This window comes from Sphaeramia orbicularis, unplaced genomic scaffold (genome assembly GCF_902148855.1).
Source record: "Sphaeramia orbicularis unplaced genomic scaffold, fSphaOr1.1, whole genome shotgun sequence".
NCBI classification, from domain to species: Eukaryota; Metazoa; Chordata; class Actinopteri; order Kurtiformes; family Apogonidae; genus Sphaeramia; species Sphaeramia orbicularis.
In genome coordinates this window covers 175,879-198,986 of record NW_021941617.1, presented here as the reverse complement: position 1 = coordinate 198,986, position 23,108 = coordinate 175,879, and the positions used below count along the sequence as shown (strand labels likewise).

At 36.2% G+C, this 23,108-nt stretch overlaps 1 protein-coding gene across 1 annotated transcript; it reads right to left on the bottom strand.

Moving 5' to 3' along the window:
- Window positions 1–245: 245 nt before the first annotated feature.
- Window positions 246–21,330, bottom strand: LOC115416516 (microtubule-associated proteins 1A/1B light chain 3B-like). Its single transcript, XM_030130299.1, has 5 exons — window positions 21,259–21,330; window positions 20,091–20,280; window positions 11,450–11,505; window positions 3,655–3,761; window positions 246–1,060 (listed from the first exon to the last, which is right to left on the bottom strand). The coding sequence occupies exons 1-5, from the start codon at window positions 21,328–21,330 to the stop codon at window positions 868–870; spliced, it is 618 nt and encodes a 205-aa protein (XP_029986159.1). The 3' UTR covers window positions 246–867.
- Between the last annotated feature and the right edge of the window lie 1,778 nt (window positions 21,331–23,108).

Below are 23,108 nucleotides of genomic sequence, written 5' to 3'. Positions count from 1 at the left end.
CTCCCCCTCCCCCTCCCCCTATCCCATATATCAGCATTTTACAAAGAGACCACCATCCTCTGTGATCCGTCCACACATGCAATCAGGCCACGCCCCTTTTGTAGTGTGTCCAAAGTCCACTCGGTTACGCTCTTCGCACTCAAAGCCATAACTCCGTCGTCACACCAAAGGCATTAATGCAAACTACAATCATCTGTTTCAAAAGCAAACATCTGTTTGTTTTTTTTTGTTTGTTTGTTTTTTTCGTTACAGTGAAGATGCTTTAGGCTACAAGGCAGGGAGGATTAAAAAAAAAAAAAAAAAAAAAAATCTAAACACCGAAGGGACCATGAGGGGAATGTGACGAGACGAGTCCGGTTTTACCCCCAGAACGTACCGGAAAAAAAAAAACCTCCGTTCAAAGCTTTACCAAAAGGCGCCGCATCTCCGAAAAACCTCTGAATTAAAGTTGGCTTTTGTTCATTGGCTAATGCGTATATAGACAAGCAGTGAAGCTACACCGTTTTAACTTCATACCGCTACGTGAAACGTACAAACGTGAACGTAAATGCGGCCTAGGAGACGTGAAAGCACAACACTGAAAAAGAAGCAGCCGCGAGTCACCGGAGAAGACAGACACGAAAAAAAGACTCTGTCGGCCCGAGTCACCGGAGAAGACAGACATGAAAAAAAGACTCTGTCGGCCCGAGTCACCGGAGAAGACAGACACGAAAAAAAGACTCTGTCGGCCCGAGTCACAGTCACATATTTCATGGGGAATTTTCTCTACTTTAAACTCTGCTCTTTTGGGAGCGTGGAAGGGGGCGGGGCTTTAAACTACTATTGTCCAATCGCGGGGGTAGGTGTGAAGTGAAGAGGAAGGCGGTTTCACTGAGCGCTGGCGGCGGCACTGCTGGCGGCGGCGCCAAAGGTCTCCTGGGAGGCGTAGACCATGTAGAGGAAGCCATCCTGGTCCCGCTCCCGCTCGTACACCTCAGAAATGGCCGCCGACACCGACACCATGGAGTGGCCATTGACGAGCAGGAAGAACGCCTGGTTAGAATTCAGCTGGAGACGCCTCCTGATGAGAGAGGAGAAACAGAAGAGTGAGGAGGAGAAGGAGGAGGAGAAAGAGTAGGAGGAGGAAGAGGGGAGGAGGAGGAGAAGAAAGAGGAGGAGGAGGAGGAGGAAGAGGAGGAGGAAGAGGAGGAGGAGGAGGAGAAGGAAGAGGAGGAGGAAGAGGAGGAGGAGGAGGAAGAGGAGGAGCAAAAAACAGACAATAATCAAAGCCTTGTCTGCTACAGGACTGGTTTCTGACAGTTTGTTTAAATCAGGGGTTTAAACATTTTTTCAAAATCTAGATTGGGACATCACTACTATGTTGCAAATCCAGGTTAATGTTAGTGGACATTTAGTCTATACAATGTCTATTATTGTGGACATTTAGTCTATACAACGTCTATTATTGTGGACATTTAGTCTATAGAATGTCTATTATTGTGGACATTTAGTCTATACAATGTCTATTATTGTGGACATTTAGTCTATACAATGTCTATTATTGTGGACATTTAGTCTATACAACGTCTATTATTGTGGACATTTAGTCTATAGAATGTCTATTATTGTGGACGTTTAGTCTATAGAATGTCTATTATTGTAGACGTTTAGTCTATAGAATGTCTATTATTGTGGACATTTAGTCTATACAACGTCTATTATTGTGGACATTTAGTCTGTATAATGTCTGTTATTGTGGACATTTAGTCTGTATAATGTCTGTTATTGTGGACATTTAGTCTGTATAATGTCTGTTATTGTGGACATTTAGTCTGTATAATGTCTGTTATTGTGGACATTTAGTCTATACAACGTCTATTATTGTGGACAGAGGCAGTAAATCCAGGTGTAGATTAAAGGCTCAGGATCTGTCCAGTCAGTCCAGCTGGGATTTACAAGAACAATGAATATTGAACAAACAAGAACTGAAACCATGAATTATGAAAGAGCTGCAGCATCTGAAACTGACCACAATGAACATTTGACACAGAAACAGAACCACACAGAAACAGAACCACAGTGCTTCAGTTTCAGTTTGTCTTTTATGGATTGGGATTGGCTCTGTCATCTCAACACAGATTTTTTATTAGTAAGTTGTTTTTTTTTTTTTTTAATCAATTACTAGAAATTTCAGACGACCCCATGTGGGGTCCTGACCCCAAGATCCAAAAACACTGGTTTGATAGATCCTTGGCGTCAAATATTTCTCTCAGGCCAAACTCATCTTAATGACGATGATCTGAAAATAAATCAGTCACATGAACTTTACCAAGTCATGAATCACCTCTGGGGAAATAATGACTGAATGTGCAGTGGGTTTTCATCTATAACACAGGTCTCCAACATACGTCCCGGGCCCAAATGCAGCCCACCAAAGGTTCCAATGTGGCCCGTGGGATGAGTTTGCAAAGTGCAAAAATTCCACAGTCCAGGCTGTGGAACTCATTTTAGTTACAGTTCCACATACAGACCAACATGATCTACAGTCAAATAATAGTATAAAAACCTACAATAAATAATGACTATTTTCTTCTCAGTTTGATGTGAAATTTTACATCATGTCTATAAATAATGACACTTCAAAATTTTATCTTTGTTTTAGTACAAAATATAACATTAAATTATGAAAATATTTCCATTTCCAAACTCTCCTGTACCAATAAAATGTGATTAACCTGAACAAATGTGCCCAACCTGAAATGTCTGTATTAAATTCAGTCCAGTTTGAACTCTTTTCTTCCTGTTCCTCAGTGTTTAGTGTCTTTGTAGATCTGATCCAGAATGCACATGGACTAATGAGAAGTGGAGGAAGAAGACTGAGAAAATTACACTGATTTATCTGAAGAAATTTCAGGGTTTTTTTCAGGTTATTCACATCTTTTTTGTTTGGATAGTTTATAAAAGTAAATATTTTCATAATTTTGTGGGGGGGGGTTAACTAAAACACAGACATAATTGTCAGTTGTCATTATTTATAGGTTATTCTGTTATTATTTTACTGGTTCAGTCCACTGCAGATCAAATCAGGCTGAATGTGGAACCTGAAAGAACAGGAGTTTGACAACCCTGATCTAATGTCTTTTATGCCAGATACTGCAGACAGCCACCAGGAGGAGACAGAGAGCACTGCATCCCTCTATACATACAGTCTATGGTTTAAAAGAGTCAGCTGGAATGCACATGTGCAAAGCTGAGGCAGAATAGTGTTAAAAGTACACTTTTTTTTTTTTTTTTAAGACATCTGTTCAGGTTGTTCATGTTGTTCATATTTTTAAAGGAGACTTTGCAGATGTAAACATTTTCATCATGTAACTGTATTTTTTCCACTGTTATCTCACTAGTCTGGTCCACTTGAGACCACAATGGTTTGACGTCCCTGCACTAAACTGATAAGTGAAAAGTCTTTCTCTTTATTTTCATCAGCTCAGATGTTTTCCCTACACATCATCTTTGAAATGAAACTGTAACCTCTATCTTTACTGTTACGTCTTGTTCTTTGGAACCTGATGCGGACCAGAGCCAATCAGACTGGACACAAAAGCTAATAAAAATGAAGCTGATTCATCACTAAGCCTTTCAGTTTGGACACAGTTGTAGAATGGGTGTGAGGTCTACCTGATAATCTTGATGAGTTCACTCATGTTGACGTGGTCCGGCACCAGGAACTTGGTCTTGTCCAGGATAGGGAGCTGTTTTTCTCCTTTATACCTCTCGATGATGACCTGCAGGAAACACACAGTCATCGCTGATGCAATTGGAATATCACACACACACACACACACACACTGTACTTTCTGTCCTGTTTTTTAAAAGTGTCTGAGATCAATAAGACAGATGAAGAACACACATATCAGATGACAGGTAACAGAAGAAGCCAGCCTGTGGTCCTGGAAGCTCAGGTACAGATTAGGTATCAGTCTGTTCACTGGACAGAATATTACTGTAGTTTACAACATTCAACACTTTGCAAGTTCAGACACTGAAGCTTGTAGCGTCACTTCATCGACAGCAGGGAAGTCCAACTCATGTTAGTTCAGTTCCACGTTCAGCCTAATATAACCTAAAGTGGGCCGGACCAGTGAAATAATAGAAATTATTGTAATTATCCAAATTACATCCAAAAATAACAAAGAGAGACTCTAGGTAGGGGTGTAAGAAAATATCGGTACTGCAATATATCGCGATAATTTATTTCACAATACTGCAGCGATGTTATAAAGCACTGTATCAATATTTTCAGGGATTTATTCAAATGCAGATATTATGGAGGCTCATTTTTACCTCCTCCAGGAGGTATTGTGATCACTTTGCTTTGTGTCATGAACCTAGTATCGTGAATTGTATTGCATCGCCAGATTCTTGCCGATACACACCCCTAATCATGATATATCACGATATATCGTGTTGTGAACCAAGTATTGTGATTTGTATCGTATCACCAGATTTTTGCCATTATACACCCCTAACTCTGGGTTTAAAAAGACACATTCCTTTTTACTGCGGCGACTTAAAACACATGCAACTTTCACAACTCATGGCATATATCAACTTACTTCCGTGAAAATTCTTAAGCTTCATGAGTAATGCTAAGCCTCATAGGAAACATAGTTATCTTAATGCAAACATTCACTATTGCTATTTTAACTCCACTAAGTAACATAAATCACAAATGAAATCTAGCTTTTACTCAGAAATAAATTAACTGCAGTTGCATACGCATCATGAAATTATAACAAATACAAATTACTTATACTTTATCTTCCCCAAATTAAGTCACAACACAAATAATAAAATAAGAAATGATAAATAATGTCAACTCCAAAGTTTTCTCCAAAGTTTTTGACAAAAAAAAAAAAAAAAATCAAATTCCATCATGAAAATGTTTACATCTATGAACTGTACTTGAACATAACATCATCTAATATGAACCTGAATTTTTTTTTTTTTTTTTTTTTTTAATAAATACATGCAATTTTAACAATATTAGACTTTAATTTATAATTTATACATGTACATTACAACTTACAGCTCAAAGTGGATTTACAAATACACAAAACATTTAATAACAGACAATATTGGTACAATTCCACATACTACTCTTAAGACATTGCAGGTTTTTCATATTTGTTCTGGTTAATCATTTTTTGTAAAGGGCTAGTCTGTAAATGTAAATATTTTTGTGTAATTTTCCTTTTTTGAAACTAAAACAAAGAGTAAAATTTGCAGTTTTCATTATTTATAGGTTATTGTAGTAGTATTTTCCTGGTCTGACCCACTTTAGATCGAATTGACCTAAAATGATTTGAATATCCTTGATTGTTCATGTCTTCAGTGTAATTTTTGCATTTCATAAATTCATTCCCAGACCAGATTTGACCCTTTGGCGGGCTGGTTTTGGCCCCTGGGCCACATGTTTGACACCTGTGGTCTACACACTGACTACATTTCACTTTGCATGTGTTTTGCTGATCTTCTACTGAGAGCATCAAACATTCACAGTGGATTTTCTCTTCAAGCGTTCATGCTTTACACAAAGAACACGTTACAGCTCAAATTAGCACATGTTCTAACAATATGTCACATGTGAAGACTTTGAACTTCAACTTTCCTAAACAAACATCAATGTACATGTATGACATGAAGTTCCACAGAGTTACAGACCTGGAACACTTGGATAAACTCAGATCAATCATTTTAACCCTGTCCAATTTAGCACCGTTGTTCCAGAGAATTAGAGAATTTGCAAAGAACAGATTTTTGAAAAGAGAAAATCCAGTATGAGAAATCTAAAAAAAAAAAAAAAAAGAGTCCTTAGTAATAGTTATAGAGGGAAGAAACAAACCACAAATGCCTACTTTGAATTACTGCGAATTCTGCACTTTGAGTTTCTATCTTGCAGACACTAGTCTCTTTTCCATTGACCCTCAAATTGCGCAAATATAACTTGCGCATAAAAATTTACCTGATGGAAAAATGACAATTTTGCCAAAAGTCTAATTTTTCGATTAAAAGTTTTTGCGCTGACTAGTGGTGGTTTTTTGGGTGTAGCGCAAATGGTATATCATGCAAAACTGCAATGGAAAGACCTTTTTTCGCAACTAGAGTCAGGTGAATTTAAAAAACGAATGTTGACGGACATTAAAACAAGAGAAGAAGAAGCGTGTGTGTATGTGTGGACACACCAGGAAACCACATCAGTTTAGAATTTATTAAGAGATAGAGGGATAATATATAATAATAATGAATATATCTGTAAATCAACACCATATTTACGTTCGTCATCATGTTTATGGAATAAATTTTCATGTCATCTCGTAATAATAAATACAAAAATCATCGCATTTGTGATTTAATGGAAAAACCCACATTATGCACTTGTGTTTTTTTCAACATTTAGTAAATATATTGGTAAAGTTTTGCACAGATGTCGGATGGAAAAGCGACTACTGTTTTTTCCTTTTACTCTACATTTTAGCCCAATATCTGTACTTCCTACTCCTGTATGTACGCGGTAATTTAGTCTGAATGCATTTGATTTTGTATCAATATACATCTTTTCAACAAGCAGACTGATTCAACTTAATGAACTGAAAATTAACATGAGCACATAAAAGCAGAGAAGCCACTGGTGCGTATGAAACCCAACAAACCTGCAGTGTGAACGTAGTGTTTGAGTATTTGTGCTTCTACTGTTGTCAAGAACATGCAAACTTCTGCCACCTTGTCCCAAAATACACTCTGACACCATCTTTAATGAGACACCCCATGGCTGTTCAAATCCTCTTTTGTGTTCACAGGTAGGGATGTAATGATTACCGGTATAACGATAAACCGTGGTAAAATTGCAGACAGTTAGTATTACTGTTTAAATTCTAATTATCATGATAACCGTGTTTGATTACTGCATTTTTAGGGGAAAAAACCCTATGTAAAGATCTGCTTTTATGTCAAATATTTGAGAATAGTTTTAATCTATTACAATTTTAATTTTCTATCCCTAATATTTAGAACCAATATTCACTTTTAAAGTCTTTGAAAAGGTTTGTTAAGCATCTGTGTGTTATTTATGCAATAAATTATATACATTTTTCAAATTGGATTTTATTTTTTTTGAGTGTGTTTTTTGTCCTTTTGTGTTTTTATAGTAGGTTAAAGTGAAAAAATAATAGACAGATGATATAGATGAAGTTGTGCTGAAAAAACAGATCCCAAACATGGGTATAGTAAACATTTGTTTATATAGTATATAAAGGCAAAATCCACTGAAAAACGGACAAAATAGGCTCAGACCAGTAAGGGTTAATATTTGAATGTTTCTGACACAGAAGGGACATTGGGACTATTATTTTATTTGTTTTTTTTGTTGTTTTTTTTCAAAATACAACTTGGTTAAACTCTTTCAGCGTGTGTATTAGTACTTTTGGAACATTTTCAGCACAATTTCAACAACACCATGATAATAATGATAGCTGTGATAATTTTGGTCACAATAACCGTGATATGAAATTTCCATATCGTTACATCCCTATTCACAGGTTGTGTTCTGTAACAATGACCCTGATTAAAAACATTTCACTGCGAAATCCTATTTTGTGCAGTTACTTGGAAAGGTGTTGTAGTGGCGCTCTCATGGGGTTGGAGCTGGAGTTAGGGTTAGGAGATGCTGCAGCAGCGCTGTGACCCCAGGGTTAGGGGTTAGGGTTAGGCCTATAATCAGCCTGTCATGTCGTCTTGGTCTCCGCCCACAGACCACTCAGAGTTACACTTCAGCATCTGCCTCCAACTCCACACTTAACCATAACACGGCAGTTTACAGACCCAGGAGAGTGCACAGGACGCACACGCATAAAGACGGACACATTTAAGAAGAGGAATTCCATGTGGCAGCAGATGGAGGGCTGCTGCGATACTCGATACTGGAAACTGGTCAAAGCAGCAGCTGAAACATGAGGTGTGTGTGTGTTATTTACAGTCGCTAAGAGCCAGCAAACAGCTGACTTTAAAGAAATGGTCGCACTCATTAAAGAGTCAGCAGAGGGGGTGTAATAAAGGAAAACTGTACACCAGGAACAACACACAGGTTATGTTCAGTAATAAAAATAATAATTAAGTTTTTAATACTAAAGCTTCGGACACAGATGCATCATTGTTTTGAATTCCCAGTCACTATTGTTTCAGTTGCTGTTTGTACTTGTTGGTCTAGTTTTCATTGCTAGTCGTACAACCTGTGTTAAACGGGGTACGCACAAAAGGATTTTCTAAACCTGAAGAGATTTTTTTATCTGTTACAAACCCCACCCACAACAGTTGCGTTAACCGAAAATATTCCGTCATTGATTTTTTGGACGGACTTTTACAGCTGCTTCCTTGTTCCTCAGTCAGCTCACTTCTTGATTGGCTACATTCCGCTCCAAGTCACAATTCACAGTCATGACTCAGGAGCCGTCGACTTTCCCCACACACGCACAAAGATTTCTGGTCGTAAATATTGAACAACTTTAATATTTACGACTGCCGGCCCCAACCCGTTTCGAAGCCAATTACTGGGACATATTCACTCTGAACAGACCTCAGACCACAGGAGAATCTGATAAAGACAAAAGAATCTGGTGTTTTCCTCCTTGATCTGGAAAAGGGATAATCGGGACAAAAACAGTGCGATTATCTTTAAGTTAAGTTAAATCTTAAATTGTGTGTGGAGATAAAACAAATATCAAAGGTAATTCAGTTAAAAAAAAAAGACAAAGAATTGATTCTTGTAAGGTCCAGTATTTAATAATGACAATAAGGGCTGTTTGTTTATGGATAATGTTGTATTGATAAATCTGCTGTAATTATTAGAGAAAATGGTTGAATTGTTGAGTCTGTTTGTATGACTGTACTGCCAGGATCATATTGTTGTATATAATTCAATGACTGTATTATGTATTAGTTGTGGTTGAATGCTAAAATTAGGAAAATTGTATTGCTTGATTCTTGTATTAAGTTAGTGATAAAGGTGTAAAAATACTTGATAGGGTAGGATTAAATAAATTTATATTCTTCCTACTCCATTTCTTGCAAAATTCAGACTTGTATGTACTTGAAGATAGATTCTGTTCATTTAAATGTTATTTTGTTTTTGTCTTATTTTGCTTTGTTTTGTTTTATTTTGTTCCTTTGTATGTTCAAAATAAATAAATAAATAAATACATTTAAAAAAAAAAAAAAAAAAAGTCTGTACCCTGCTTTAAGGATGTTTACTGTTAGTCTCTGCACTGGTTTTATTTGGACCTGCATGGTTCTTCTATTCATCTATTAATAACCTCATTGTCAATCAGTGCAATTACACTGCATGATGACAAAAGCCTCCAATTTAATTCAATAAAAAAAAACAAAAAAACACAAAAAACAAACATGCACCTATTCTCTGTTTGCATGTCATCAGTTTGTTGTCGACAGCTATAATAAAAACATGACAGATCAGTCTCTTTTTAGGTGGTGAGGCTTGCGCACACGAGTATCTAGAGTGTGTAGGGCAGCAGAAACGACTGCCAAAGAGCCACAAAAATAAGTAAATAAATAAATAAACACATGCCCTCTGTTATCTGCTGATATTTTAGAATCAGTGACACTGAGCAGAGACAAACACATAAAGAGAGCGCTGCTCAGTGGAGGTTTTTTTAACGCTTCTTTAATATTCATGTCAACAAGTCTGTGGAAATGATCCGTACTCTCAGAGTTCGTACATATTTTTCAAGGTCAAATTCAAGCACTTTTAAGGCTCATTTTCACATTTTTCCAGCACAGCTCCTTATCGCTAAAATACATATTTACAAGAATACCTATACTCAGGATTATTTTTTGTTACTTTTTATCACAAAGATGTTGATTGTATTATGCGATAAACATCTAAAATTATGTTTCATAACAGCAAAAAAAGTTTAGAAGGAGATTAAAGGAGAACACCTAGTTTTATCCAAAAAAAACGGGAAGCCACTTCTTCAGAAACACTGAAGTTAAAGAGACAAAGATTCAGATAAAAATGGACCTGGAGTCGACCTGAGAACACCTGCTACTTTTCATTTTTGACATAAAGTTTTATTTTTCTAAATGTATCACCTCTTTGTAAGTAGCTTTGGCTTGAGTTAATATTAAAAATACATAAATAAATCACATCATAGCATTATAATTACAAGCACCTACAAGTACTTAACCCATAAAGACCCAAGCAGCCACTGGCGACCTAAACCATCTACTGATATAAACAGTTTAATTCCAGTTGATCCACTAATCCTATCCATCCGTGTCAATAATTGGTGTAAAATACTGTTCTTCATCTTTTCATGGTCATCAGATATGATCATATTTGGACGTTCAGAGACTCCATAGTTACCGTGGAAACACCATCATCTTCTCCAACATTGATTCTCCAGTCAAACCCATGGAGTTGGATCAATGCCAGTGGATGGACACACTGGGTTTATGTTCAGTTAATGACAGATGTTACAGGAAAAGTACATTTTTCTTCAGTTTTCTCTGTTTCTGATATGATAACTTTAGAATTTACTCTGCCTGAGCTTTTATGAACATCTACATGATGTTTTTTTCAAATATTAAAAAAAAAAAAAAAAAAAACAACCAAAAACCACAAGGAAATATTTTTTTAAATGTAAAAAAAAAAAAAACATTCAAAAAGGAGCAGGATGAAGTACAACATAGTACTCCCACACCCTTACCCAAGTAATTATTGAATTAAATACAGGAAAATACATGATTTACACAAAAAACCCTAACCCTCAAAATAAAGATGAGAATATTACAATAAATGGTGATAAATCACTCAAGAAAGGTTAAATGAAGACAAAAATTAATTTGGGAACTGACACAAAAGTAGCACTGAGCCTTTATGGGTTAAACTGAAATTCAAGCAATTTTCAGACCTTGAAAACACAAACATGTTTGAATGATATTCATGCATTTTCAAGAATTTCAAGCACCCATACCAACCCTGTAATCTGTATATTTTCCTTTACAACCAGGAAAATAGACTCATCTTAAATAGCTGCAAATGACACATTTTTCACATTATGACTTTTTCACCAAATTGTACAGCCTAACTTTTAGTCTCCATGCTCATTTGGAGACTAAAAGTAATTAATTAGAGTTGTTATCTACGGCTAAAAGTTCGAGATACGATGCATTCGCTGCATATTGTGTAACTGAAACTATACCAGTCAAATAAATGATGAGTGAAAAAAAAAACAAATACCTTGCAGACAGATGAAAGCACAACCAGGAAACATAGTTATTATATTTTCTTCCTGTATGCTGCTCTGCACGTCAGGCTTTTTATTTATTTATTTTTTTTTTTAAACCACAAGACATCAATACTACTTGGGTGATGTGTGTGGTTCTCATGAGAACTTACGGGTATCTTGTTGGGGTGCTGCTCCCGGATCAGTCGGACATCTTCTACTCTCTGTTCTGTTGGACAGAAAAACACACAGATGAGCAGGTCAAGACGACCACCTTATGCAAAGAAAACACAAAGGACAGGAAAACTAAAGCAGGCACAAACAAACACAATGAGAAAACAGAAAGAGGAGGAACCTTAAAATGGAGTTAATGTATGATAAAAAACACAAATGAAGTCGACAAGTATGTGTATATTGTACATCAGGGCTGTCAAACATGCGTGGTGGGGGCCAAATGTGTCCCATCAAAGGTTCCAGTCTGGCCTGTGGGATGTTTTTGCAAAGTGCAAAAATTCCACAGTCTTGAATTAAATTAAGCAAAAAAAAATAATAGCTTGAATTAAGGAAAATATGTTGAATTAAGCAAAAAAAATCTTCAATTAAGTAAAAAAAAAAAAAATCATTAAGCCAAAAAAAACATCTTGAATTAAGCAAAAAAAAAAATCTTAAATTTAGCAAAAAATCTTGAATTAACAACTTCAAATTTTTTGGTCTTTGTTTTAGTGCAAAAATAACATTAAATTATGAAAATATTTCCATTTCCAAACTCTCCTGTACCAATAAAACATGAATAACCTGAACAAATGTGCCCAACCTGAAATGTCTGTATTAAATTCAGCCCAATTTGAACTCTTTTCTTCCTGTTCCTCAGTGTTTAGAGTCTTTGTAGATCTGATCCAAAATGCACATGGACTAATGAGAAGTGGAGGCAGAAGATTGATAAAACTGCACTTATTTTTCTGAAGAAATTTCAGTTTTCCCGGTTATTCACATCTTTTTTATTTGGATAGTTTATAAAAGTAAGTATTTTCATAATTTAATGGGTTTTTGTGCACTCAAACACAGACATAAATTGTCAGTTGTCACTATTTATCAGTTATTCTGTTCTTATTTGACTGGTTCGGTCCACTGCAGATCAGATCAGACTGAATGTGGAACCTGAAAGAACAGGAGTTTGAGAACCCTGGTGTACATGATAAATTAACATTTGCGGTTTGTCAGCTGAGGAGCAGAGGACATTTCTTATAATAAAATCTGGTTCTACAGGACTGTGAAGGTGTTGGGACACGTTTACTGCCACGCTGTCATCTCTGCTCTATTTATTTAGGATATATAAAGGAAACATCAACTGGATTTACTCATAGTACCCTGAAAACAATAAATGTTTGACCACAGAGATAGCAGACGCACACAGATAAAACAGACACAATAAAACAGTTACTGAGTTAAATGTGGACGAATGGAGTCCAGCTCTTTGGTCCAAACATAACCAGGTTTACAAAATCCACTTATTGTGTAACCACATCATTCCACAGTAATCAACAGATATTTGGAGGAAAATAATGATATCACTTCCACTTTGTCATGTGGTCACAAGTGTGCCGACTGCATCGCATTTGAACACTGGAAATCTTCTAAACGCGGAGTTCTTACCGGCTCAAATGTGTTTAGAGGTCTTATTTGTGTCTTTGTTCATATTAAATCAATCTCAGGTGAATCCCAAAGGAACTGTGTTGGTAAATGACAGTTCTGTAAATGTACAGGATTTCAGTTCTGTTCAACATGTGATGCTCATATGAACTATGTTTTCAGCTCAAAAATGAAACCATTTCAGCACAATTAATGCTATATTTCATGTCACAAAGTGGACAAGTTCTATTTGAACTGAATTGAGCTGAAAAACAAATCTTCTCTCCTTTTGGATTCCCCAGTTTTTCTTCCCAGATTCTCTCCTCCATATCACATGTTTTATTTGTACAGGTTCAATCTGGAGTATGGTGCTGATCCATCCTGCTTCTGTTCCACCAATACATACATGAAGAATGGCACACAGCACTGTTTACATCAACAGTTTTCTATAATTCCATATTGTTCTTTCCTCTTTAGTCTGATGCTAAACTATCCAATAAATAATAGTGCTCCTAGTTTTGCACAGGGATCATTAGTGTAAACGCTGACATGGCTGCAGAGCATCAGTATGATGGGATCCACAACAACCATGTCACATCCGTCCACTGACACATTTAGTGTTTTTGTGTCAGCTGGGATTGTTTTAGATCCACATACCAACATTTATGAAGAAGAGCACAATTAGCAATAGGAAGTCTATAAGTTTATTCCTAATAAAGTACTGGGACTGACCAGAGCATCATGGGTAATGTCACGTCCGTCCACCAGCAAAGTTTTCACATACACGTGCTATTCCAAATCCATATTTATGAAAATAGAGCTTCCACTGTCAAAGAATATCAGTAGTCTGTGCACAAATGGATTAGCATTATTTACACACACTTCTATGACTTTAGGACAACTGTTTTTTTTTTTTTTTACAAAAATGGACACTCATTTGACCCCCTAAGGAAACTTTAGCCATTATACATTTTTTCAAGGTCAAATTCAAGCACTTTTAAGGGTCATTTTCCGATTTTCCAGCACAGCACCTTATCACTGGGGTCAAACACATATCTACAGGAATACATATACTCAGCATAAGGTTGCACAATTTTGGCCAGAAATAAAATCCCAAGTTTTTCCTCTTAAAACTCGATTTTTGATTTTTGGGGTAAAACTAAAAAAGACAACAGAAGTCAGCATGTGGTTTTTGTGAGCAGCCCACAATACAAGGCAGTGCTCCGACCTCAAATCTGTGATGGTGTCACGTGACTGGCCCACAGGAGCGATACCTAATGTAAGTCAGTGACAGGCATCACTCATGTGTGCGCGGACCACGTAAGATGAGGAATCCCCAAAGAGAAAAAATAAAAAATAAAAAAAGATGAGTGATCCCCATGCACTTCTATTTGAACTGGGGGATCCATGCGTGAAACCACGGCTTACACTGGTGTCACTACTACGGACCCATCACAGATTTGAGGTCCATGGTCATTACACAGACTTCTGTCAAAGACTGCTGTCACAGTTAGGAGGAGGAGCCTACGGTAGCCTGGAGGCAGAGCCTACGGTAGCCTGGAGAAGGAGCCTACGGTAGCCCGCAGGGGGAGCCTATGGTAGCCTGCAGGAGGAGCCTACGGTAACCCTAACCCTAGTCCGCAGGGGGAGCCTATGGTAGCCTGGAGGCGGAGCCTATGGCGCCTGGAGGCGGAGCCTACGGTAGCCCGGAGGAGGAGCCTACGGTAGCCTGCAGGAGGTAGGACTATGGTAGCCTGCAGGAGGAGCCTCCGGTAGACTGCAGGAGGAGCCCACGGTAGCCTGCAGGAGGAGCCTACGGTAGCCCAGAGGAGGAGCCTATGGTAGCCCAGAGGAGGAGCCTACGGTAGACCAGAGGAGGAGCCTACGGTAGACCAGAGGAGGAGCCTACGGTAGCCTAGAGGCACGAGAGAGATGAAATGGATTTGATGAATTCCCTTTTTTTAAAAATCGTTCCTAATTTAAAAAATCTGATTTCAATTTAAAACGATTAATCGTTGCAGCCCTAACCCAATGTTTTTTGGGCTTTTTTCACTTTTTATCACCATGCTGTACACTGTATTATAAAAACTATAAACATCTAAAACTATGTTTCACAAAAGCAAAAAGTTTAGAAATTAAATGAGAAGAAAGTTTATCCATAAAAAGGGAAGCCACCTTGGCGTTCTTCAGGCACATTCTGCCAGAGATTCAGATAAAAATGGACCTGGAGTCGACCCTGAGGACACACGGCAAGTTTCTTTTTTTGACATAAAGTTGTATTTTTCTAAATGTATCACCTCTGTGTAAGTAGCTTTGGCTTGAGTTAATATTTAAATAAATAAATAAATCACATCACAGTTAGAATTGCAAGCACTTTCAAGCACTTAAACTGAAATTCAAGCCCTTTCAGACCTTGAAAACACAACACTGAAATTCAAGGATTTCAAGCACCCATACGAACCTATAAAAGGTTTGTGTCTGCTTATGTTTAATGCATCTAATATCATTTTCCATCAGTGGGTTTTCCCTCCTTCAGCGTCAGGTCATTGCAGTTGGATGCTTCACTGATGATTCAGAGCTAAAGCTATCTGTAACTGGGCCAGACCATCCGGCAGATAACATCTAGGACACGCTGCACTTTGAACTGACAACAGACTAGGTGGGTAAAAACATGTTTGATTTGTCTAACTGGACAGCGATAGTGAAAATGACTCAGACCATATAATTAAAAACAACAGAAGTCAGCTGGAGCTTTGAGTGAATCTACACTTTTCATATGTGTGACCTCTGTTAGGTTATCCAGTTGAATTAAGTAATCACATTACGCTTCTAAATGAAGAATGTTATCTTTCAGAGAGTTGTATTTTTATGGTAATGTCAGAAAAAATGTGTGGCATTGTTTCATGATTGCATTTCAATCAGGATGCTTCTCTTGCCTAAAACAGGACAGCTGTGCGTGTTTTTGTCGATCTGTCATGACCAGATCGAGCAACAAGTGGCCTTTGAGTCATCAGGCTCTAGTCAAATGAAAACCACAATAACAGGGAAGCAGTTAACCTACAGGCCAGTGTTTTAACTTCTGTTCTGTCATAATATTGGAATTAGTCAGTAAACACAACTGGAATATTCCCTGTGGTTTCCTGAGTCACTTTATGACTTATTTAAGCAGATATGCAACCATGAACCGGCACATGCAGATCCGGGCTCAGGCTTAGACCCACTGACTCACAAAGGCCTAATGAGTACATGTATCACACGGACACACACACACACACACACTACTATTACACTATTAATCTGAGTTTGACAGGTATCAGGTGAACAGCATATGTCGGTTGGATATTCTGATAAGGCTTTAATCAAATGGAGCGTCTCCCACATGTAGGATATGCCAATATTATTCTGGTTTTTATGTGGGTTCTCCATGTTTACAACTAGGGATGCAACAATTACTGGTATAACGATAAACGGCAGTAAAAATTACAGACAGTAGTATTACCATTTCATTTTCTAATTCATGATAACCGTGTTTGATTACCGCCACTTTTAGGGGAAAAAAACCCCTATGTACAGATCTACTTTTATGTCAATATTTGAGTATAGTTTTATTAGTATAATTTTATTTTTTCTATACCTAATATTGAACCAATATTCACTTTTAAAGTTTTGAAAAGGGTCCATTAAGCATCTGTGTGTTATTTATGTAATAAAGTATATACATTTTTCAAATCGGATTTCATATTTTTTTTTGTGTGTTTTTTGTCCTTTCATGTTTTTATAGTAGGTTAAAGTGATAAAATAACAGACAGATGATATAGATGAAGTTGTGCTGAAAAAACAAATCCCAAACATGGTATAGTAAACATTTGTTTATATAGTATATAAAGGCAAAATCAAAAGGACTGAAAAACGGACCAAATAGACTCAGACCACTAAGGGTTAATATTGGAATGTTTCTGCAACAGAAGGGACAGTGGGACTATTATTTACTTGTTGTTTGTGTTTGTTTGTTTAATACAACTTGGTTAAATTCTTTCAGTGTGTGTATCAGTACTTTTTGAACATTTGAGCACAATTTCAACAATACCGCGATAATAATGATAACTGTGATAATTTTGGTCACAATAACCCTGATATGAAAATTTTCATATGGTTCCATCCCTGTTTACAACACATGGCCCTTGTTACAGTCAGCTGGAGTAACAGCAAAGATCGATGCACCAATGAAATATCCACATTTTGATTGGAAAGCGGAACACACGACTGGTAAACATTATGATTAGAGGGCATCTGTAGGTTTATGGATATGAGCAAATATCCGAAAGTTCACCTCTGTCCAGATGTGTTTCACCCTCTAAACCAAGAACATCATCTGTGGCTTAAATGTTTTTTTTTTTTTTTCCAAAATGTTCAATATTTTCTGAGCCACTTCATTCATATATATGCTTTAAAAAGTAAGTGGAGCTTCTGCAGTTTCAGTGATATACCTAACTTTTATTTAGACATTTAGAGGCTCCATAGTGAATGTGCTTAGACCCTAACCTTGTGCACCACTGATTCTTTATGAGATTCCTATTTTGAGCCAAACAGTAATTTATCTGGAAGTCTAAACATCTACAGTCAGCTTTCTAAACAATATTAAAAACCTTGCTATAGGTACAAAGTACAAAAAAAAAAAAAAAAAAAAAAAAAAAATTCAAATTTTTACAATATAATTTTTGTTAAATTGTGTCTTGATGAACTGGATGAAATCAAGGTACTCCTGAACCAGACAATGTTTGACACCTGATTCTGACTAAAACTATAGAAATACTTTAGAAAAACTAAATAAACTACTACAGGTCAGATACCACAAAATGGTTCTTGGTCTCTGAGGGATTCACAAAAGGAGGAGTGGACTGAGGGGAACATCTGGTTGAAAGGTTTAAGGGGAAAAAACATGAGCATTTTAGAATAATTGCTATGTTAACAACTTATCTGGAAATATAGGGAACAATCAGAATATTAATGTGCATGAACATTGAGTAACTTTAAAACAACTGAAACTACAACTCATATCTGTACCTATCCTTGCATATTTCCACAACAGTAATAATATTTACCCCCCACTGACAAAATAAAGATTTTATTCTATTCTGTATTTGCACTCAACGTCTTACCACTGTGACAGTATTTTATATCTTAACACAATCAATCCATCTTTATTTTTTGCAGAGTCACTCGCATCACTTTATTTTACCTATTAATTTTTCCTTGCTTAGTGTAACACTTTATTTCCTTTATTTCATTCAGTTTAGTTTAAACCAGGGCTCTCAAACTCCTGTTCTTTCAGGTTCCACATTCAGCTGATTTGATCTGCAGTGGGGCCCCAGACCAGAGTAATAACAGAATAATCTATAAATAATGACAACTGACAATTATGTCTGTGTTGAGGGCAAAAAAAAACATTAAATATGAAAATACGTACTTTTATAAACTATCCAAATAAAAAAGATGTGAATAACCTGAAATAACTGAAATTTCTTCAGTAAAATCAGTATAACTGTTACCCAACCTTCTTCCCTCACATCTTCATTAGTCCATGTGCATTCTGGATCAGAATCTACAAAGACACTAAACACCGAGGAAAGGAAGAAAAGAGTTTAAATGGACTGAATTCTAATATTAATTTCAGGTTGTCAATTTGTTCAGCGTTAGTCACATTTTATTGATACAGGGGAGTTTGGAAATGGACATATTTTCAGAATTTAATGTGATTTTTTGCACTAAAACAAAGACAAAAATTTGAAGTTTATATTATTTATAGACATAAGTAATGTTATTATTTTTCCATCAAACCCAGTAGTAAATCTGCAGTCATTCTTTTGTGTGGGTTCTTCTGCTGTTATTATTGGACTGTAGATCAGATTGGTCTGGATGTGAACCCACACTAAAATGAGTTCCACAGCCTGGACTGTGGAATTTATACACTTTATAAATTCATCCCAGGGGTCGGACTGGAACCTTTTTTTTTTTTTTTTGGGGGGGGGGGGGGGGGGGGGGGTTGCATTTGGGCCCTGGGACGCATGTTTGACAGCCCTGGTTTAAACTATCTTAACTGTACAGTTTATTCATTTTAGTTTAACTGTTTACATTAGTTGGAGAAGGGAACTTGTAAGTATGAGTTTCATTGCTCAGTACTTCTGTATATATGACAATAAACTTACTGAATCTTGAATCCAAACATGGCGGCCAAGATGATGGAGGTAAACTTCAAACAGGTCAATTATGTTACATGACGTTAAAACCCACAAACTAATTTCAACTTTTAAATGCTTTTAACAACTTTTACTAGTCTTACTAAGTCTGGCACAGTTTAAGTGTGACTTTTTAAAATGCAAAAACACTAAAGTTGGTCTAAAGTTACCTTGATCCACGCTACAAAACCGTGTTCAAAGCACGTGACTCAGTGTTTCTGTACCTCACGTGCTCTGTTTGGGTGAGCTCAAACCGGAAGTCGGTAATTCTTAGTCACAGGAGGAAAAAAAAACCGACATAAAACACGTTTGACACTAAAAAGAAATAGAAACTATCGGCAAAATCAGTCACATTATGAAAACTATACATTTAAAGTTTCCTAAATTTCTTGCTAAATCTATAATACGTGGAGAAAATAAGAGAAATAAAGTAAAAGTCTAACAAAGACACTACAGTCATGACAAAGCTAGAATGCACACAAACATCATCCAAACCATTATCATCTGCCAACGCGATGCAACTAAAGAAACCGATCATTAAGCTGCTGTTAGTCTTTTTTTAACTCTTCTCCTCCTCAAACTGTCCCATCCCCCAATCCTGCAGCTTTTTTTTTCTTTGCTCTGCATTTCGACACCACTTTGTTTTCTTTGACACAAATAAACACAGGCCTGCAGCCAACATTTCCACACACACGAGGACACTTCCGCTTTATTTTCAGACAGAATGACATTTATCTGGTCTGGGTTCTTCGGTACTCATTAGACACTGTTAAACCCCATGTTAGCTTCATTAACTGCTAGTACAACTGTTAACCGTCGGTAGCCTCTCATTAATATGGGACTATTACACGGCCTATACACGGTCCAGACAGAGACATAAGCAGAAAGAAAAGCTGTAAATGGGTAAAAAAAAAAAAAAAAAAAAAAAAAAAGCAGAGAAAACACCTACCAAATGTCCTCCGTTGTTTGAAGGTTTTTTCTGAAGGATATTGCGTCAAAGTCAGCTGGCAGTAGATTAAAAAACACAGAGGAAAGAAGGAATATACGGTTTTAAAAGACAGATAAAAATGCCGTAAAAAAACAAAAAAGCCCCGGTGTTCGTGGTGGTGTTGTCGAACTGGTAGAGGACTAACTAAAGCCTAGTTAACTGCTACAGGACTAACTAAAGCCTGCTTCTTTGGCTGTGATGTCGTCGCTTCCTTTTCCTCTGGCTCTGTTTTTATCAGGACGAGCTCGAGCAAGCAAAACAAACCTGTCAGCTGACCAGTGACGTCAGCGGCCCTCGCTCACATCAGTCTCAGTTCAGTTTTGTCCAGGGCTGTCAAACTCAGTTTAGTTCAGTTCCACATTCAGCTTAATTTAATCTGCAGTGGGCCGAACCAGTGAAATAATAACAGAATAATATAGAAATAATGTCAACTCCAAACTTTTCTCTATATTTTACAGTGAAAAAAGTCAAATTAAACAATGAAAATGTTTCCATCTACAAACTGTCCTTTCAAACAATGTGAATAACTTGAACAAACTGAAAACATCAGTGTAATTTTAACAATATTCCGCCTCAGTTTATCATTTACACATGTTCATTATAATGTACAGATCACAGTGGATCTACAAACACACAAAACATTTAGTATCAGGCAGAATGTTGTTAAAATTGCACTTATTTTCTTTAGACATTTCAGGTTGTTCATTTGTTCAGGTAATTCACATTTTTTGGTGAAATTATACTTTGTTTTAGTGTAAAAACATGAAAAATATTTACATTTACAAAGAGAAAAATGTGGAGTTATGAGTATTTATAGATTATTATGATAGAATTTTACTGGTCTGACCCACTGGAGATTGAATTGGTCTGAATGTGGAACCTGAACTAAAAGGATTGTTAATTTCTTAATATCTATTTTTGCATTTCACAAATTCATCTCATCTCGTAATTTAATGTTTTTTGCACTAAATCAAAGGGGGAAGAAATGGTGTTGTCATTATTTATAGGTTATTATGATATTATTTTTGAGTTTGATGCCCTAACTTGCACTTTGCAAATTCATCTCGCGGGCTGGATGGGAAGCGTTGGTGGGCCGGTTTTGGAACCACTGGCGGGCCGGTTGTGGAACCATTGGTGGGCTGGTTTTGGAACCATTGGCGGGCCGGTTGTGGAACCATTGGCGGTCCGGTTGTGGAACCATTGGTGGGCCGGTTGTGGAACCATTGGCGGGCCGGTTTTGGCCCCGGGACGCATGTTTGACACCTGTGGTTTAGGGCATGAAAAGAGGAAAATTTCCCCAAGAGGTAAAGCATTATGGAATTCAGCTGTCTCTAAAATTGAGTGGTCAAAAGCATGGACATTACCTCATAAATACTGTATTACAAACAAAATTAGAATTATACATCTACAGATTTTACATAACGTACTTTATCCCTCCAACACTATTTGTCTCGATTTCTGACATGGAAGAAATATGTAACTTCTGTCATTCTTGTCCTGAAACTACTCTACATTTATTCTCTCTGTGTGAACACTCTTCTAATTTCTGGTCCAAAATTGAAAAATATATCATATCTAAAAGTAATGAAAAGATAATAACTATAACATCCCAAAATGTAATTACATATTTTAAACATGACATTTGCAGTTTAGATTTTGTTGTAAATTTGATCATTTTATTTGGAGAATTTCATATACATAAAAAGAAATATACCAAAACACACCCAAATGTTAAAATCTTTCTGATGGAATTTGAAAAATATATTAAATCTTTAGAATTTATTTATAACAAAAAAAAAAAAAGCTCTAGTGCCTTGGCAATTTAAAAACAATTCTTTAAAATAGACTGAATTCTGTGATGCATTTATTATTTATTTTTGTTAGAGTTGTTATTTTTAGTCATTATTTATGTATTTATTTCATATTATTTGTCTATTTGCTTTGTGTCTTTAAATCTGTGCATTATTTTCTTAAACTTATTTGTTCAAATGCTTTTTCCTTTTTGACATCTTGTTTGTTTGTTCAAAATGTATGTATTGTGTACTCAAATTTGTTCAATAAAGTTGGAAAAAAATATATAAGAAAATATAATAATAATAATAATATAATAATAATGATAAACAGTTCAGTTTTGGGCAGAAAAGTCTTCACTGGCATTACATAAACAGGCAAAACAGTCTGAGCCACAAGGGTTTGAACTGAGAAAAAGTGTTATTATTTATTTATTTTATTTTCCTAAACAGGTGGACAGGGGAGACAAGGTTACAAGGTACAGTTGTAACACCAGCAATCTGGGATAATAATAGCCTAATAAAAAAAATAACATCCATCCATTTTGTGGCCCACTCAACCTCTTAGACCTACATCTACTTGAACTCTGTCTACATCAACCTTTCCTAAATGAATTATCACCATTTGATTCAATAGTAACAAGGCAAGTTTATTTGAATAGCCCTATTCATACACAAGGTAACTCAAAGTGCTTTACAAAGGCCTAAAAAAAATCACAGAAGAAAAAAAAGCAAGACATTAAAATGACATTGCAATCAAAAAAAGGGCAAAAAGAACAAACACAAAAAAAAAAACCATTAAAATCATCAGAGATAAAATGTGATTTTTAATCAGAATCAGCTTTACTGGCCAAGTATGTGAACACATACTGGGAATTTGGCTTCAGTTTTTACATTGCTCACGACATACAGTTCCGACATTTTATAAAAGAATAAAAGAAAGACACAAATTATAAAAATCATACCTTAAAATTAACATTAAAATTAAAATAGAGTAATTAAAAGTAAACAAATGAGTACTCAACAGCCATGTTGGAGACTTTTGAATCACATCGATCCAGATCACACACATATGTTCTGGAAATGCTCAAATATCCAACCCAGCCCTCTGGCATGTGTTTCACTGTAAAAAAAAAAAATAAATAAATAAATAAAAAATCTGTAATTTAACAGAATTTTCACTGTTTAC